General features: G+C 55.0%; 7 protein-coding genes across 7 annotated transcripts; 4 read left to right on the top strand and 3 right to left on the bottom strand.

Annotated features, from left to right (window-relative positions):
* Positions 1–857: 857 nt before the first annotated feature.
* On the top strand, positions 858–3,385 carry CLUP02_08345 (uncharacterized protein; the record flags this gene model as incomplete). Its single annotated transcript, XM_049287335.1, has 2 exons — positions 858–1,192; positions 1,258–3,385. 2 exons carry the CDS (start codon positions 858–860, stop codon positions 3,383–3,385), a joined length of 2,463 nt encoding a protein of 820 aa, XP_049144478.1.
* Positions 3,386–3,970: 585 nt separating this feature from the next.
* CLUP02_08344 (glucose-methanol-choline oxidoreductase) lies at positions 3,971–8,320 on the bottom strand (the record flags this gene model as incomplete). The annotated part of the gene is made up of 5 exons (XM_049287334.1): positions 3,971–6,212; positions 6,262–6,789; positions 6,847–7,405; positions 7,473–7,589; positions 7,642–8,320. 5 exons carry the CDS (start codon positions 8,318–8,320, stop codon positions 3,971–3,973), a joined length of 4,125 nt encoding a protein of 1,374 aa, XP_049144477.1.
* A 3,016-nt stretch (positions 8,321–11,336) lies between these two features.
* Positions 11,337–11,988, top strand: CLUP02_08343 (uncharacterized protein; the record flags this gene model as incomplete). The annotated part of the gene is made up of 3 exons (XM_049287333.1): positions 11,337–11,387; positions 11,502–11,743; positions 11,844–11,988. The coding sequence occupies 3 exons, from the start codon at positions 11,337–11,339 to the stop codon at positions 11,986–11,988; spliced, it is 438 nt and encodes a 145-aa protein (XP_049144476.1).
* Positions 11,989–12,013: 25 nt separating this feature from the next.
* Positions 12,014–12,768, top strand: CLUP02_08342 (uncharacterized protein; the record flags this gene model as incomplete). Its single annotated transcript, XM_049287332.1, has 2 exons — positions 12,014–12,016; positions 12,238–12,768. 2 exons carry the CDS (start codon positions 12,014–12,016, stop codon positions 12,766–12,768), a joined length of 534 nt encoding a protein of 177 aa, XP_049144475.1.
* Positions 12,769–13,294: 526 nt separating this feature from the next.
* CLUP02_08341 (NADP-specific glutamate dehydrogenase) lies at positions 13,295–14,715 on the bottom strand (the record flags this gene model as incomplete). The annotated part of the gene is made up of 2 exons (XM_049287331.1): positions 13,295–14,607; positions 14,670–14,715. 2 exons carry the CDS (start codon positions 14,713–14,715, stop codon positions 13,295–13,297), a joined length of 1,359 nt encoding a protein of 452 aa, XP_049144474.1.
* A 67-nt stretch (positions 14,716–14,782) lies between these two features.
* On the bottom strand, positions 14,783–15,190 carry CLUP02_08340 (uncharacterized protein; the record flags this gene model as incomplete). The annotated part of the gene is made up of 3 exons (XM_049287330.1): positions 14,783–14,870; positions 14,925–15,035; positions 15,141–15,190. The coding sequence occupies 3 exons, from the start codon at positions 15,188–15,190 to the stop codon at positions 14,783–14,785; spliced, it is 249 nt and encodes an 82-aa protein (XP_049144473.1).
* An 84-nt stretch (positions 15,191–15,274) lies between these two features.
* Positions 15,275–18,311, top strand: CLUP02_08339 (uncharacterized protein; the record flags this gene model as incomplete). The annotated part of the gene is made up of 15 exons (XM_049287329.1): positions 15,275–15,724; positions 15,769–15,909; positions 15,963–15,983; positions 16,044–16,163; positions 16,272–16,314; positions 16,379–16,431; positions 16,508–16,645; positions 16,875–17,083; positions 17,138–17,162; positions 17,286–17,311; positions 17,411–17,524; positions 17,599–17,699; positions 17,767–17,845; positions 17,886–18,116; positions 18,170–18,311. 15 exons carry the CDS (start codon positions 15,275–15,277, stop codon positions 18,309–18,311), a joined length of 1,893 nt encoding a protein of 630 aa, XP_049144472.1.
* Positions 18,312–18,313: the final 2 nt, after the last annotated feature.

Below are 18,313 nucleotides of genomic sequence, written 5' to 3'. Positions count from 1 at the left end.
TGAGTATGTATTCAAAGCAGAGCCGATGTGGATGAGGTGGGATGTTCATTCCAAGCAAGAGACGCGGCCGAAGCAAGGCCGCGCACAATGGCTGGCCGCGTAGTTTATTACTCAGACTTGATGTTATATCGTAAGTGCCCGTATTGAAAACTCTTCATTTGCCGCGACGAGACAAGGTAGTTGTCTGAAATACGGTGGATAACGAACGTCTCGGGTTTGGTGTGGTCTGAAACTGGACAATTTTCTGCTGCAACCCCACTTCCAGCAGGTGGTTCAATATAGGTGAGGTTACTTAGTCATTCAATACGTTTCCTCTGCCTTGCTCTCAGGAATCATAGTCCTCGTTGAGATCAATCCTTTCCGAGTGAGAAACGGCTGTCAACGGGCATTAAACCTTCAACGGCATGTGGATGAAGGTACGGATAGTGTGGAGAGGGCTGCGCCTGCCCGGAATGGATAGGTGCATAGAGTTCGCGGCGATCGGCGGCCGGGGGCTGCGGGGCCGGGGTGGGACGCGGGGTAGGTAGCTAGCTCGGCACGCACGCAGGGCAGGTGCAACGACCCCGTGGTGGCCCCCAAAATCTGCAACGGACTCTGTTCGCAACAAAGCAACAACCCAAAGCTCGTGCGTGCGTCAATCCCTCTCCCTCTCAACAGGGCGTCCGGCTTTTTGCTCCCAAAAACCCTTGCAGCCTCCGGACTTTTTACGTCTGCACAATAACGCCGGTGTTGCAAGTTACCCCCCGAGACGTTGTGTTCCGCATGGCTTCGACTTGTTGGCTATACTCTTAAACTTGTCGACTTCGTTTTCCCGCTGTCGATTGTAACGCCTATCGTGCCCCAACTGAGCCGGAAAGATGAAGTCCACAACACCGCCCGCGAAATGGGCATCCCTTGTCTCGATGATGGCGCCGCGCATGATCCTGGCGGCACTGCAGCCTCCGTTCATCGATCCGAATAGTCTCCCTGACACGCCGGTCTTTAGGGGACCTTGGGAAAGATATATAAAAGCACCAGCAGACAAGACCTATATCGTTCCGCATCGCATATGGGACGTGGAAGGGAACATCACGACGTCGGGTCTGGAGGCCGTGGAGGTCGGCGTCGAAGCGGGACGTACGTTCCACCACGGCATCACTATTGGGCCTGGCGGGATGTTGACGCTGGAGTTTGAGGAGAACATTGCTGGACGGTACGATTATGTGCCCGCTGCCCTTTAGAGCGCGTCGTCCCTGGCTAATCATGGCTGCTTGACAGTGTATGCTTCGATGTATCGTCCACCGGAAACGACCCCGAGATCTCCCTAGCGTACTCCGAGTCCTCATTATATGCCGGACCGCAGCCGGACACCACGACCGAGAAATTAGACCGAGACCTGCCGTTACACTTTGAATTTGACGACAGGACCGGCACAGTCTGCGTTGGCAAGGATTTTATTCGCGGCGGCTTCAAGTACCTCACGTTGACGATGCCGGAATACCCTGTTCTGACAGATGATCGCTTCGTGGAGGTACCCCGGCCTCAAGGTCAGGCAGTATTAGAAGAGGACGAGAAACAAGTACCACTCGAAGGAGCTGCCGACAGAGACCCGTACAAGAAGCCTTGGGTTACGCTTAAGGGCCTCTGGGTAAACTGCACCGCCTTTCCCTCGCAGTCCAACGGTCGTGCGTATTCGGGCTACTTCCACAGCTCGAGCGACATGCTCAATCGCATCTGGTACGCCGGCGCATACACTCTCCAGCTCTCGACAATCGACCCTCGAGAAGGCTCGGCCATCATCGACTACAACCGCGACTGGGACCATAACGAGTCGCCGACGGGTTCTTGGTACTCCAACTTCACTATCGCAAACGGCACGGCTGTCACGACCGATGGCGCAAAGCGTGATCGCGTCGTTTGGCCCGGCGACATGTTTATTGCGGTACCTGGTATCGCCGTCAGCACATATGACATGGTAGCTGTCCGCAATGCCCTCAACGTACTTTTCGATCATCAGTACGCGGATGGATCATTGCCATGGGCCGGCCCGCCATTGGGCCTCCACGGCGAGTTCAGTGATACATATCACTTGCACACTCTGCTGGGCGCCTACAACTACGTCAAGTACTCTGGAGACTTAGATTGGCTGGCAGAACGATGGCCGGCCTATGTCAAGGCTCTCAACGTTAGCATCGATAAGGTGGACCACACCGGCCTCCTCCACGTCACCAGCGCCGCAGACTGGCTGCGCCCAGGGATGACAGGCCACAACCTCGAAGCCAGCGCGATCCTGAGCGCCGTTTTGGAAAAGAGCATCAAGCTAGCAGGGTGGCTCCACGACGACAGCCCCGCGGCACGTCCGCGAGGGGTTTGGTCGGGCGTGCGCCGCGCTCTCAACGCCGGCATCCAGCAACTCTACTGCGGAGACACCGGTCTGTACTCGGACAATATCGGCCGGCGCAGCTGTCGCGGCCCCGAGCACACCGAACCCCAAGACGGCAACAGCTGGGCCCTCATCTCCGGTGCTACGCCGCGCTCCCGACGTGCGGTCGTCTCCGAGAGACTTCGATCCCGCTGGGGCAAGTACGGCGCTCCCGCGGTTGAATTCCCCAACGTCATCTCGCCCTTTGTCTCCTCCTTTGAGCTCCTCGCCCACGCTGCGGCTGACGAGCACGACTCCGCCGTCGAGCTGATGCTCCTCGAGTGGTCCTATCTCCTCGACGGGCCCCGCTTCACGAACAGCACGCTGGTTGAGGGCTTCATGGTCGACGGCGGCCTACAGTACCCGGCCTACCGGTCCGCAGCCCGCAACTCCCACTGTCACGGCTGGTCCTCAGGTCCCACGAGCGCCCTTACCTCGGAGATCCTGGGGATCCAGCTCCTTGCCCCTGCCGGCGCAGAGTGGACCGTCCGCCCGCACCTTACAAAGTGGCTCAGCTTCGCGAGAGGAGGGTTCGCGACAGCCCAGGGCGTCTTTGAAGTCAAGCTTACCCGTGTTGTCACGTCGACATCCTCCGCGGCAACGAACCAGCAGAAGCGGCGGAGAGGTCAGATCGTTGAGATGACCGCCCCGGGGTTCACCAGCGGGACGTTCGAGTGGGGCTCTGCCTCGCTCAAGATTGACGTTGAGGGCGGCAAGACGATGGCCTGGATCGCGTGGGAAGACGACGGGTCGGGCGCGGTCGTGGAGCAGCTCGACGTGGCGTTAGGCAGGATCGAGGCGTCTAGTGAAGATGAATGGCACCGTCAGAGCTTCATTTACCGCGACGATGTCCGGTTGGTCTTTGACGAAGCGTGGGCGCCGCCGCAGATGGTTGAGAGGGAGGCTGGAGTGGTTGACTGGGATGCGCTGGAAGCAAACTACGTCACGTCCCTGCGCGAGATGTCGCGAGATGGGGGTTCATGAGAGAGAAGGCATGCTCTCTGTACAAGTACGTTTTACTTTGGTTTTGTCTCGCGAGGGAGGCAGAACCCCCTCCTGTCTGTATCATGTTGGACTTGATGATGTGCGGGTCAAGACTAACGGACGGATGGACTTAATGTGTGTATGAAACTGGGAAATCGGCAAAGGTCACTGGCGTTTCTGTACAATTATCTGTGGCTTCTGTTTTTCTGATGCCGATAGGTTTGATTATTTGGCATCTACCTTTGGTAACCTTGTAGTACCTCTTGTGGAATGAATGATGCAGATGCGAGCCTGCACTGCTGCTTCTTTCTGAAGAAAATGACATGATCCAACCCAAACTCCTATCCACCACAGTGAGTGTAAAATTTCCCCCTTATTTTTTCCCTGTCTAAATCCAATTTGCTTCCCGACGCTTTGAATTCTCCAAGAAGATTATCCCCACGCTCTCATTACATTTTGAAGAAGGAATGTTGGGGTATCGACACAATTTTCCGACTCTCTGATGAGAGATAAATCCCGAACCCCCAGAAATACACGACCGCGAATAACAACGTGATGATGCTACAATGATGAAACTCTTCACTCTTAGTAGAGCAGCTCACCGCTGTCCACCATGCGAGAGAACTTATCATCAGGGTCGACAAAGTGGTACTCTTCGCCGCGGACAACGCGATCGACCTCCTCCCTGACAAACGGGTACACGTCCTTCCACGCGTTGCGTCCCATCCAGCAGTCGAGGTGCCCGTACCCAGGGACGACGCGACGGCGGTACTGGAGTCCGCCGTTCGGGCCGTCTCCGCCATGCGAGCCAAAAGTGTCGCAGAGGATCTCGTACGTGCGCTCCGTCGCCTCGGGGGTGAGCACGGCGTTGTCCCGGCCGACGAAGAGCATGATGGGGACGCCGCGGAGGCGACGAATATTGTCGGGCGTCGTGAGCGGGCGGAAGAGCGGGCCGTTTGTCATGACGTGGCCCTCGGAGCCTTGCTTCATGAGGAGCTGGAGCTGCGTCATGTTGACGCCGCCGAAGAACCGGTCGATTTGGCGGTGCGTCGCCTCGTTGAGGTTGTTGTGGTTCCAGCAGCGGCCGAAAACGAGGGTGCAGCGGTGGCAGCTGGCGTTGTTGCAGATCTCCTTGCGCTCTTCGGGGTAGAGTCTGAGGGCCTCGTTGAGGGCGCGCTGGAGGAAGCTGTCGTCCTTGGCCGTGCTGCAGGAGAACCAGTTGCCGAGGACCATTTTGTAGAGCTTGTCCATGGGGACGGGGCCGACCTTGACCTTTGCCATGTTGAGGGTCGCCCAGATCGGGTTCATGAAGACCTGGCTGCAGGTGATGCCGTGGACCCAGTTGGAGGGGATGGTGCCGTCCAGGAGACCGGTGGAGAAGGCGACGCTGCCCATGCAGTGGGCGATGCAGTACACCTTGTTCTCCTGGGAGTTGCCGTCGGCGTACTTTTCGCGAATGTACTCGATGCAGGCCCGCAGGTCCAGGCGGGCATCGTAGGTCGTCCAGTTGTTCTGGGCGACCATGAGTTGGCCGATGCGGTGGACGGCGATGAAGACGCGGTAGCCGGCGCGGGTGAAGTAGTTGACCGCATTGTACTTGATCGTGGGCAGGGCGTAGATCTGGTGATCGACTGCGGCACCCGGGATCATGAAGAGGTTCTTGGTCTCAATGCTCGGGTTGGTCGGCTCCCACATGTGCATGCGCGTCTTGACGCCGTCCCGTGCGACGATGACGAAGGATGCCTTGGGAGGAGTATCGTTGACGTAACCGTTGTAGGTGACGCTGGGGTATTGGAGAGGAGTGAAGGGCGCCAGGAAAAGGGAGAGCGACTTGCGAGTAAAGTAGGTGAGGAAGCTCGCCGCGCTGTAGGCCTTCTTTATGAGACTGCTTCCCGTGGGGGTCATGGTCATGATCTGAGAGACAAAGTCGGCGAACTGGATGTGCATGATGCCCTTGGCAACGACCTTTCCGCGGCGCCACGGCTCGTCACAGTCGTGGACGGCCTCCAGGTCGCGACTGTGCTCGGTGATGGTGACATAGAGGGTGCTCGTGGCCTTCCAGAACTGCCAGGGGGCCAGGGCGACGGAGGAATCGACGACCTTGTATCCATGGAAATGGTACTTCTCGCCGTGGATGCCCCGGAGGTCAAAATCGTACGTCATGTTCCGAGTTCCCGGTGCCTTCTGGTCAAGAATGAAGAGATTGAAGTCACCTCTCTGGACCATAAAAGGAGAACCGCGAAGAGAGGGGCAGACAAAGGTACCCGTCAGCATGGCAGAGTGGTCGGGCTCCTTGATCATGGACTTCGTGTTGAAGGCCTGCACACTGAGGAAGAATCTGGCGCTCTCACAAAGGCTCTTGGCTGCTCGGTAGGCCAACTCATAGGTGGCCCGCTTGTCAGTCACGAGCCCATCGTCGCGATGAACGAAACCAGACATGACTTCGGTGAAGCCGAATCCTCCAGCCTTGGACTGGTCGGCATGGCGAATGAGTGAGCTTGCTTCATCAATTCTCTTGATCTCGACTTCAGTCTCTGCCGTATCATGGGATTCTTTGGGGGCAAAGTGAGGCTCCCCGAATAGGTCCAAGATGCCGTTCTCGTTGGGGTGAATCTTGAGGTTTCTCCTGTGGATGTGAGCGTCGACGGACCGCTCGGCCAGGGCTGTAATAGTAGCAAAGGGGTTGACACCAATGGCACCGGGAATGACGGAGGCATCAGTGATGATAAACCCAGGGTGTGTCTCGTCGTCGTCTCCGGCGAATACCTCGCCAACATCGTTGGTGACACCGGTGGCGCCAGTATCATCGCGGGCCATGCAAGCTCCACTGTGAGTCATGTTAGAACAGTTCACAAATGGACGAATTTCAAACTTACCCGATAGGATGAACGGTCACTTGCTGACCTCCCATCAAGGCATCGAAAGGGTTCTTGACAAAGGTTCCGCCCATGGCCTGCGTAGCCTTTGCTAGCAGATCATTGAGTTTGCGGACGTGATCGCTACGACCAACTCCGAGGAACTCAAGGACTGGCTTGTCATCCTTGAGTGTAAGCATGGCCTGACTGCTGTCATGGGACATAACCAGGTAGACCTGAGTGTTATCCATTGATCCACCCTGGCGATACGCGCCGAATAGATGGCTCGAGTACCGAGCAAAGGCAGACCGGACCTTCTCCTGGAACGGTTCTCCAGTGGCTTCAATGCTGCCAGGCATCATCTCCAATAATGTCTGAAGGAACGGTGTCAAAGAACGAGGGATAGCTCCTTCTTGGATGACATATCCATCAAGAGGGTTCTCGTGCCCTTCGCGGTCATCAATAACGGAGTTGATGGTAGGTCCGATAGGGTTATACGGGTTGGGGAAGGGCTTCCCAATCGCGTTCGCCTCCTCGTCCATGTTATATCTAAGATCGCGGTCAGCCGCGTACGTCTCGGAGTAGAATAGAAAGATCCAAACTTACCCAAAGGCTAGCATATCGCCATTGCCGCTCATGTTTTCGCCGACGCGGGGACTCAGGGGCAGTCCCATCTCCTTGCTACGGAGAAGGATCTCAGTGCTACCAATAGCACCGGCACCGAGGAACACGCACTCCTTCGCATGCACCCACATCAAGTCTCCGTGGAGATTGGCCTTGAAGTGACCTCGGTTCCGGCCATGCCAGGCGAAGAAAATGAGGTACCCTCCAATGCGCGGGTCGGCCTTCTTGATGAAACGAACCTCGCTCTCGCAGAACATTTCTGCGCCCCAGTTCCAGGCATCAGCCAGGTAAGTCACCAATGTAGTCGATTTGGAGCCATCATTGACACCAGTGCAGTCCTGGCCGGTCAAGGCTGATGGAGACATCTCCACACCAGTACTGTTGGGACCATTGCGGAATCTAGTTGTCTGAGGGACCATTTTGAACTTGTCGGACATGCCAAGAGCGGCAGCCTGCTTCTTGAAGAGATTGACTTTGGGAAGTTCGGGCCAGTCATCTGGGTATTGAGTGGGCTCAAGAACATCCCGAGCTCTTTGGTAAACTGAGTGACTACGTGTCAGTAATGTCTCCAAAGATTCGTACAAAATCCTATGGGGCGAATGGCTTACACTTCTCTAGACATTTGGGGTTCTCCCTGATGGACTTGGGCCAGATAGGCATAGACAAGGTGGCCTCGTTGGCTTCTAGAAAGACGTTGGCGTTCATCAAACTCGTGCCACCCAGGCCTGTCATCAGTCAGCAGATGATTTTCAACATAACAGGAAAGCATGTAGTTACCATTGCCAACGACGGCGTTCAGCCCCTTCCCGAAGATCAAGTGGTACATGCCAGTCGGGTCACCCTTTTCCACAGTTGTGCTAGGGAGCCAACCAGGGGCAAACTCGCCGGAAACGTGAAGCTCGTCAAAGGCATCGAGAACGCCAGTAGGATATTCACCAGGCCACTTCTCTTTTCCTCGCTCCAGTACGCATACAGACTGACGCTTGCCGTTGGCATCTTGGCAACGGGCCAGGCGGGATGCGGCGACAGCACCACCGTACCCTGAACCAATGACAACGACATCATAGCTGCTGCGCATCAGCTCAACCGGCTTTGATATGCGAGGATATTGCCTTCGGGCATCGTCGGCATATGTGCGGATGTTGGCGTAGCTCCTTGATCTAGGGGCGTTGTCTTCTTCGTGAATTCCGAAGGTCGGGATCCTGTGAGATTTGCTGTATCTGATACCATTGGAGGGGGGCTCCTCTTGATAAGATTTTGAAGACGCTGTCTGCGGGCGTGAGTCTGTTGAAGCAGGCGAGAAGCCGGCATATCTGGGTGTCGAGCCGTTGTGACCGTTGTGACCATTGGTGCCGTTGCTGTCCAAGTGGTATCCATTGGCTTTGGACACATTAATATGGCTGGGACCGGATTCGGTGCCGTTCTTGAGGCCCTCTGTAGTAGCCATTGGAGCCATGTGTTTGGCGCCTCTAGGGCTGGAATATCCAAGCGCGGATAAGGCCAGGGTATATAATACTCAAAAGCAAAGTTGACGAGCGAGTGTGAGACTCCTGAGAAAGGCTCTGCTGATTAGGAAATGCTGCCAAGATACTGGGTTAATATGGTTGGTGAGTGGTTATGAGCTGAGGATGAGAGGGGTTCCGCCAGACTCTATATAGCAACAGAACAGAAAAGTAGATACACGCTTCAAGGCTGAGAAGATGAATGCGGATGATGAGCGCAGAATGAAGGGCGGAAAAGAGAAATGGGCTTTACAGAGAAGATGTAAGAATGCTTCATTGGGGGATCCACGGCGGGCCAAGCAGAGGGAGATGCGCCGCTGCGAACTATTCCTAGTAAGAAATCCCACACTAGTCTATGTAGATACCTAAACAGAGAACCCACCCTAGTCAGACCAGGAGGGAACACCACCATGGATGACCGGGGTCCTGGGAACATCCTTGCCGACACGCACATGGGGATACTAAGTCACTAGGTGCCTTGGGTGCGCTACGAACGAACGAGCTCGTCGAGCCGGCAAGGACCAGTGCCGGATCCGTCATCGATTGCAAGTGTGATGGGCATACTGCGCGAGAAGAAGAGGTGACTGTTGATCTCGAGCTGGAGCCAAACCAACACGCACAACTTAGAGAATGCATTGGCAGCATGTGAACTACGGTAACTACAATCTGAGGTCGAACTTAGCAGATTGAGGCAAGCCAGTGCCAACATAGTTTGATAGCTCTGCTATCTTGTGTCTCGGGCCTAGAGCACGAATCCGAATTCATTCATTCTTGCACTAAAGTTGGAGCGAACCGGTCTAGTGAGGCTGGCTGGAAAGCCGGGGCCTGAGACTGAAATCCGGGCCCGGGTTTATTGGGCTATGGGTAGGCAAAAAGGCAGACAATGAGGGAAAGCAACAGAGAAGACCGCAGTCTCGGCACGAGCTGAGGCCCTGAAGCCGGGGACAAGAAGACGGGGGATGGAGTGAGGGTGAGACTGAGGTTCAGCGCCCTGTTTCTCGAGGTGTGAGTGGGCGGTTGCGCCGGCGCAATAGAATGCAGAGCTACAGATGTACAGAAGGCGTTGCCGAAAATAAGAGTAGCGTCGTGTGGATAGTAATCGGAGTAGGATTGTACTGTGCAAAGGAGGAGGGCTGATGGAGAGTTGGGCTGTGACAATCACTTCTTAGTGTGCAGCAACTATTGCAGAAGATGCGAGACGGCATGAGTCTATTGGCCGGACCGAGTCTGTCATGACCAGAAAAGAAAGAAGCTGCCTCATGATGTACATTGTATTGGGTGGTGCCATTGGTGCCGTTGATGGGGATGGATTGGGCGAGCTGAGTGCTACGAGAACCTACCTTACCTCGGTGGACAGGAGGAAAAAGTGAAGAAAAGATACATATACGTACGCACTCTAAAAAAGACGACTTCACTAGGTACCTTTTTTCCAGGCCCAGACTAGCGGAAAGATGGATCCTGAATGGCCGGTAAAGACATGTCTCTTGGGTCGCTCTTTGCGTGTGCGCAAACGGGCCAATGAAACTGGTCGAAAGTTGTCTCCCCTTCGGCTTTAGCCAGGCGGCCGTTCCCAGTGGGAAGGAAGAAGGAATACGTACCGTGCCGTAGATTTCTCCACCCGACGGAGTGGTTGCCCGTTTGGACTTCGACCTGAGTGAGTCCCGTCCTCTTGCACCCTTGCCCCGCTTATCTTCAACTGGCAGCCACTCCAGGGCTCAGCCGAGAGGAACTTCCGCTTGGCACGTGCGTCAAGTATCTTTTTTACAGACCACCCTTCCCGAACAATCAGTGATTGCCTAAAGCATCCTGGGGTTGAGGATGAATTCAGCAACAGGAAAATGCCACCATGAATTGGACCTTACCCTTGACTGACCCCAGGCAGCCACAATCGACATCGAAACCCCGGTCACAGAATTCTTCAGGCCCTTTTCAAATAAGACAACCGCAATCGTTGATGTTGCACGCTTTGCGGCTCAATTCCTCTTCAAGACATGATTGAAATGGGGAAGTTTGATCGACGACAATAGACCCAGGCAATCCAGATGTTCTCAATTAAGCCAGTGCAAGTCTGAATTGAAGCAAAATCGGCTCCCGAGCTGCCCGTCCCCCCACATGAAAGCTGAGACAATCGAGTGGTGGACTTGACTACCCTGGTCTCAGTCCGAAAGAATGAGATAGCCATTGAAACAGAGACCTGCCAGAGTCTTGTGCGACAGGATCACCTTACGAGACTAAGCCGTATCCCTACCCCGATGTGTTGGTGCAAGGTGAGTTCGACATGACTGGGGCAGGGGCCTCGGCTGGACATTATTCACGATAGGGCAAGGATTTCATGCTACCAAGCCTTGGCCTTGATAACATGAGGTATTGTCCCTTCCGTCTTCTTCTGTAGCTTCTGCAAATGTTTGTCGAACCAGACTACCATAATAGGCGATTACGATGTAGAAGCACATGCGCCGCTGAGAAGCATTTTATGAGGCGAAGCATGAGAATAGGCAAGACTGACATTGACTATATGCAACTTTTTCTCGGGTCGGCTATGTAGTCAGTAGGAAAGCTCGTCTACTTCATTCATGTGATTGAGGACGTAAAACAATGATTGATGCTTGACATGCGCCGGCCACTGACAGGCCGCATGGAATTGGCATGCGATTCCAGGTGACAGGGAGAAGGGTGGTGAACCTGGTTCCAACATCAAATTACACTGACCGGAATTGCGGCCTCTGTACGGAGTATTGAGTGGGTGACGAAGTCCGAGGCTCCTGATACCACAATCTCTGCCCACATATCTCGTCTGACTGTGTTCTAATCCATGATCAATGTCACACATAGTCCGCGGTAACTGACTGCGTAATTTGGTAGCCCGTAAGCTCGCACCAACAACGCGGGCCTGCGGCAAGGGCCCGCAGTGGATCCTGGTCCGGCCCCTGCGGGAGGGTGGTCGCTGCGCCATCCGCTACTGCCCCGCTAATGCCATCCCGACTCGGCGGGCCCCACTCAGAGCCCATCGGTGCCTTCCGAGTCTCGTCAGATATACGGAATACATCACGACAGACCAATCTTTCCAGTCAGATCGCTCCCGAGACCCCAAGGCAACCGTCAGGCTGAACTGTGCCTCTTTCATCTTACATCCAGCTTTGCGGTCAAGTTACATCATTCGTCTCGGTCATCTCCAGCTCCGTTTTGCTGCGTGCCTCGTCTGCCTCGTCATTGGTAGATCGACAAGACATCAACGGTCAGCAATCGTGCGATGAAACATATGCCAGGGCCGAGTCTCCCGTCATTGTCCAATACCATCTGGCAATCCACGAGTCAGCCTTTCAACTCTTGGGTAGGGCTGAGTTCACTGCCCACGCGATTGCAGACTTACTAGGTAGGTACATCAGACCGCCGCTGCTACAGGGGTCAACCCATCAGCGTCTGGCCAATGCGTCGTGACGACTTACAACGACGTTGGTGGCCTCGTCACTCGCCCAGTTGTGCGCCGCCGCAACTCGATGGCATGATGCAAGGCCCGATCGACAGAAACGAGTGCCAGAGCGACGCTTATCCAGCACAGCTAAGTGACCAACACCCTCCAATCTGTTCCGCTCAGTTCCTACAGCTGTCGTACGCATCATAGTCGCAAGACGCGAGAGGCACTGGAAATGGTACGTTACGATGTACCTCGTCCAGAGATAAATGTTCTTACGTCCGTTAGGAACGCCTTCTTCAACAAATCCACCACTGGAAACACGCGATATTTATAAAATGACGTTAAATAAAACATCACCAACATGCTGTGCTGCGCGGGATCTTGCTTGTGGTCGAATCAGCATTATCGTTGAATCGTTTCACAACAGGTGAAATCCCCGGAAACTTCTCTTTCCAGCAGTCACACTATCCCTATCTGAGGTACCTTGAGGAAACACAATGGGCATCGACGATAACTGTTGCTGCTTCTAGAAACCTGTTTGGCCAACGTCAGCTCGGCGATGCGGGTCTGGCGCACGCAGCCCCTCTCTCGTCTTGTCAGTGTCACCCAGACCAGCCAGGGTCTGCGGAGGCATTCTATGTCATGTATAACCCTGAACAAAAGGAGTCGTCAAGTGCGCGTGGAGTTCAAGGTCTTGAGCCACAGCCGGTGTTCATTTATCCGTTGTCGCACTGCTACATTCAGATGGGCAGATTCTTCAAAGCCAGCAACGTTGTCTTGCCGCTCAAAGTATCGATCTATCAGCAGGCAGAACGCAATTCGGGCCGTCATTCTCTCGTTGAGCACTGTGTTCAACCCTTCAAGCTGGAATTCGAGCATCGGTGCCTACGGCAGACGGCGGAAATAGCCGCTACGTGGTTGCCCGAGAGACCCTCAGACGTGCCTGGTATCCAATGTCGACCTATCAGAGTTGACTCATATCGCTAATACATGATGATCATCTTTGAGTGAGTAGAGCGACTTTACTGGCTGCTATCAGATGTTAGAGATGTCAACGGCCGACGAGCCGGCTTCTTGCCGCAATTGAAAGTGGCTTTAGAGTGTCAGCACTGGTCTCGGTATATTCTCTTGTCAGCACCTTCTCTTCACACCCATTCAGACTCGCGCCTTTCTAGGCAAGGTGGCGCTCTCTGGAGGATTCGGCTTATTCGAATCCTTCAGTCGGCACTTGGAAAGATGGCTGTCAAAGTACTCCAGCCTGTTGGGATCTTTGTTCACACTTCACTGGCGACCAGTCATCACTCAAAAGCAGTAAGTAGTTTGCTTATCAAAAAAAGTAATTGGTATTGATTTCACTCAGGTATCCCTGCCGCCAACGCCAGCTCCGAAATACAAATAGACGTTACACCGAATTTCAAGGTCATCACTACGTCTGCCCATCGTCCTTAGACGTGGGTGCCGCCACTCGCATCAACTTTTCGTATTCCTCTTCCGAATTGCCGGTCGAGAACGCTTAGTTCCACCAGTCTCCCTGGTCGTGCATGGCACGGGCAACCTTGACGAAACCGGCAATGTTGCTACCAGCGACCAAGCTGGGAAGCTCGGTCTCACCACCCTTGACGTACTCCTTGGCGGTGTTGAGGCCGTTGAAGAAGGCAGCGGTCATGATGTCCTTGAGCTTCTGGTCGACCTCCTCGCGGGTCCAGCTCAGGCGCTGGCTGTTCTGGGCCATCTCGAGGCCAGAGACGGCGACACCACCGCAGTTGGCAGCCTTGCCGGGAGCGTACCAGATGGCCTCGCCACCCTTCTCCTTGCGCTGAGCCTCGAAGACGTCGATGGCCTCCTGGGTGCAGCCCATGTTGGAGCCCTCGGCGATGGCAATGCAGCCGGCGGCAATGAGAGCCTCAGCCTCCTCCTTGGAGACCTCGTTCTGGGTCGCGGAAGGCAGAGCAATGTCGACCTTGCCAACGTGGGTCCAGGGACGAGCACCCTTGATGTACATGAAGGAGCCCTTGTGGTCGAATTCGGTAAGAGACCTGCGCTGGACCTTGAGGTCGGCAATGTTCTCAATCTGCTCGGGGGTGAAGGCAGCGTCACCCTCGGCGACAAGGCAGCCCTGGGAGTCGGACAGGGAGACAACGGTGGCACCGAGTTCGATGCACTTGAGAGCGGCGTACTGAGCGACGTTGCCGGAACCAGAGATGGCGACACGCTTGCCAGCGAAGGAGCCCTTGTTGGCGTACTTGAGCATCTGCTCGACGTAGTAGACGACACCGTATCCAGTGGCCTCGGGGCGGATCAAGCTACCACCCCAGGTGAGGCCCTTTCCGGTGAGGACACCCTCGAACTTGTTGCGCTCCTGGCGGTAGGTACCGAACAACCAGCCAATCTCGCGGCCGGAGACACCGATATCACCGGCGGGAACGTCGGTGTCGGCGCCAATGTGCTTGCTGAGCTGGCGCATGAAGGAGACGCAGAAGCGACGGATCTCGTTGTCGCTCTTGCCCTTGGGGTCGAAGTCGGAACCACCCTTACCACCACCCATGTTGAGGCCGGTCAAGGCATTCTTGAAGATCTGCTCGAATCCGAGGAACTTGAGGACCGACAGGTTGACGGTAGGGTGGAATCTCAGACCTCCCTTGTATGGGCCGAGGGCCGAGTTGAACTGGACGCGGTATCCGCGGTTGACCTGGAGCTTGCCCTTGTCATCCTCCCAGACGACGCGGAACTGGATGACGCGCTCGGGGATGGAGACGACCTCGAGTGCGGTTCTGTACTCGGGGTTCTGGGTGAAGAGGGAGGAGTTCTCGAGGGTGCTGACAAGCTCTATAGATGGTGTTAGTCTTCTTAGATTCGTTGTGTAAGAATGGTTGTAGATGGCAACATACCGTTGTAAGCCTGCTGGAACTCGGGCTCGGTAGGAAGGTTAGACATTTTGACGGTTTAGAGGTATGTTGTATATGTATGGTGCTTCAAGGTTGTGTCTCTGAGAGGTGAGTTCCTAGTTCGTCTGGCAGAGAGAGGAGCTGATGAAGTTCCAAGTCGAGAGGATGGGGGAGAGCGGTGCGCCCGCAAGATTATATACAAATCTGGGAACCCAGTCGATCGAAACGAGAGCCAAATCGAATCGAGTAAGAGCTCACAGGCTGGCAACGGCGAAGCGTGTCGTTGCCCCATGTCCCCCCCGGTCATCTACTCCTCCAAGCTTCGGGAGCCCCTTCATGGCGAAGATAGATGCAGGCGGGGACCAGGGACTAGCGTGAGAGCAAGACATGTCCGGGTCGGCCGTGGGGGGCGTGGACGGTGGAAAAAGAGAGAGAGATAGGACTCCTCCTCCCTCGCCTCGCCTCGCCTCTCACGTCTGAAGCGCGTTCATTCGGCGCCAGACCGACAATTTGTCGTGTGCCATAGCTAACAGAAAATAAAAAAGGGCTCGGGTGAAACCCACGCGGGTTGACGTAAAAAAGACTCAGCGAGTCTAGGCTGGATGAGAATGCCGGGACCGGGCCCGGGTTTTCACGCTATGTGGCCGGCGGGGGCCTCTCGAGGTCCCTTCATGCAGCTCTCTGATTTGCTGCCGAGTGACAATTATTCACGGCCATCACAAAGAGACTACGAGACAAGAGGGTTTGCGCTGCCGCGCGAGCGGTTGCGATCCCGGAGGCGGCGAGCCGAACAGGCATTTGCTGGGGCGGAAACCAGGAGTCCGCAACTGAACTGCAGGGGCACAGGGGTCTCAGGGATGGCCCGGACGCTCCATTGTTCGGGAGAGGGAAGAAGAGGACATGCCCTGGAATGCGCGAATGCCTCTCCCATCGACAAGCCCGGCGCGCGTGTCCCAAACAGGCCAGAACCTGGGGGACGTCATCCAACAATTGCAGCCCATGCCCGCGGACCCCCCACCACTGGCACATGCTTCCGCATGCACGCGTGGATTTCTTCTGTGTCTCGCCCTTCTTTCTTGACCTGTCACTGTCACTGGGGAAGAACAAGAAAGGGACCCCGTCAGATGTTGCTGTCATTGGAAATGGCCTTGCATGCCGTGGCGTGCCACTTGGGAACAAGAGCCGAACTGTAGTCCTATCAACCGTCTCTTATTGGTTGCCCGGGGTGTCGAGATACAGCAAGGTAGATCAAATCTTCAAGTTTTCAAAGCTGTGCTTCTAGCTCTACGACGCTAGAAGCCCATCTACCATTCGCTTGTCCGTACACTTCTCCCCGAATCGTCGATGCTGGTGCGGCAGCGCTGATGGCGGCACTAGAGAATTATCTGGGAAAAGGGAAAGGGGGCTTGTCACAATTTGGCCCATGACGCAGCAGGCGTCATGTCTTGCATAGACCCATGGGGTGTTCTTTTGGTTTCTCCATTATGCCACTTGAAGGTTCAAGATAAGAAAATCGCAGAGACGAAGATTTGCGACACATGTGAATTGATCATTGCAATTCGTAAGGTGTGGTGAGTGGTTGGACCGGAACCCAGGACCACACAGAAGCAGGCTAGCATGAACGGGAGATTGATTGACAAGAAAGAAAGTGTCCGAAGAACGGCGCGTCGAGTCGCAGTTCCGCGATCGGAAGTGAAAGGTGCCAATCTAAGTGACGGGAGTGTGCGACAACGAAGACGGCGACGGCTGGGCTGCCGTCGGTGTAGTGAGTGGTGCGGCGCTGCAGTGGGTGACAGGCTGAGCTGACATGCGAAAATGCTCAGCCGATTTGAGTCGGAAAGTGCGACGCAACCCGATACAATGCGCTCCTGTCTTCCCATACCTTGTCCTTTACCCCGCCGACGTCGCCCCTCCATTTTGGAGGGACTTGGGTTGGGTTTCTGCCCCTCGCTTCTGAACTCCCGATTCCCGAACCCGCTGTCGCGTGTTTTTTTTTCTTTTTTTTTCGTCTTTCCATTTGGCTACCGTAGGTGCTTAGCACGTAGTCCCCTGAAGACAAGCTAAGCAGGGGTTTCTTTCCTCCGGTGGTTCTCCGGGGCCATCTTATTCTTTGCCGCCGTTGCTGGAGATTAAAAAAAAAAGGGAGGGGTTGAATCTGTATCCGTACGTACTATTTCGAAACCTCATCTCGGAATTGGGTTGTCCAAGGCAGTTCGGTTCGCAGCCTTACGGTGCGTTGGATCGCTTGAACTGTGTTGGCTGTTGACGGAGCAAGGAATCCTCGAGTCTCATTCGACGGTCACGGAGCGGGCATTCCAAAGTCAACAAACCACCGCCGCAAACAGTCCCAGGGACTTTGCTCGCAGCTCCGCTGCGGAGGATGCTTTTACACACAGAGACAGAGAGTTGCTCGGCACGTACGTAATAAGATGGCTCTGTGAATAATGCAAACCACGGTATTGGCTACCAAGATCAGATTGCAACTACGAAATACAAGTGAGCTGCATCGTTACTAGAAAGCTTAACGTATCTGGTGCATGTTTATCTATATTGATAGATCTCGTAGGTATTGATATCGCGAACTCTCAAAACCACACACACACAGCGCACTTCGTGTAGGTTGAGAACCGTGGTGTGCACCCTCGGTAGGTAGGCCGACGGGAGAAGAAGCACAGTCAAAACTCCTCGGCGTAACACAGTAAAAGCAAGAGATTGATTGATAACCTTAGATCCAAATAGAACAGCGAAGGGGAAGAGGAAAAGAAAAAAAAGTCCCGCGTGGAGAATCCCAGCCAGCTTCCAGCCCAAACCCCGACCCGAGCGGATGACCGACCGACTGCGGCGACAACATCTACGGAGTAATAGAGTCTAGGACCGACGTGTTTCCATCTGTCTGCCCATCTCATCTCATCTCATCTCCCCCCTCCCGAAGTGCTCCCATCCAGTCCCCACCGCCGCCGCCGCCACCACCAAAACCGCCGATCCAGCAGCTGGTCAAGGCGGCCCTGAACCTGGCTCACCGCAGACACCTCAGTGAGTGACACGCACCAAAAAGAGGGCGGCGGCTGCTTTCTCCAGTTCTCACGTCCCGCCCATTCAGAGAGCAGCCGCCGCCCTTCCGCTGCCGGCGGCGCCCGGGGCGACCGACCGTCCCAGCGAACCACAGCGCTTGCTCAGCGGTGCCCAATTCTCTTTTACTCAATTCACACACACAACCAGAACTCTCTCACTCGTCCCCGTCCTGCCAACCTCCGTACACATCTCCGATTCCCACAACGGAACTTGCCCATGGATCGAGACACTTTTTTTCGGTGGAATAATGCCGCAATCTAAGCTCATCTCTCTTGCTTTCTCCTCGTATTATGGCCATATTGGGACTACATACAGGACCACTCCTCCCGGGTTTTCCCGACATATGGAGGATGCTTCTCCGTCTTTTTTGAATATCATGTTGCATCTTGTTTCTCCTCCATACCCTTCCCTTTCTTAGCTTACTCTGTTAGACCCATTCCCGACCTCCTTGTGCGGAATTCGAAATTCTCTTGGAACCCATATGGAGACCCAACGAAGAAAAATACAACAAAGCGAGCAAACGCCGTGAAACGCCTATCCCGAAACAACATATCTGCCTGCGTAAACCTGTAGAC

The sequence above is a fragment of the Colletotrichum lupini genome, chromosome 4, assembly GCF_023278565.1.
Source record: "Colletotrichum lupini chromosome 4, complete sequence".
In the NCBI taxonomy this organism is placed as follows: domain Eukaryota; kingdom Fungi; phylum Ascomycota; class Sordariomycetes; order Glomerellales; family Glomerellaceae; genus Colletotrichum; species Colletotrichum lupini.
The sequence above is the reverse complement of the archived record's forward strand: the minus strand, read 5'-3'. Positions and strand labels throughout refer to the sequence as shown.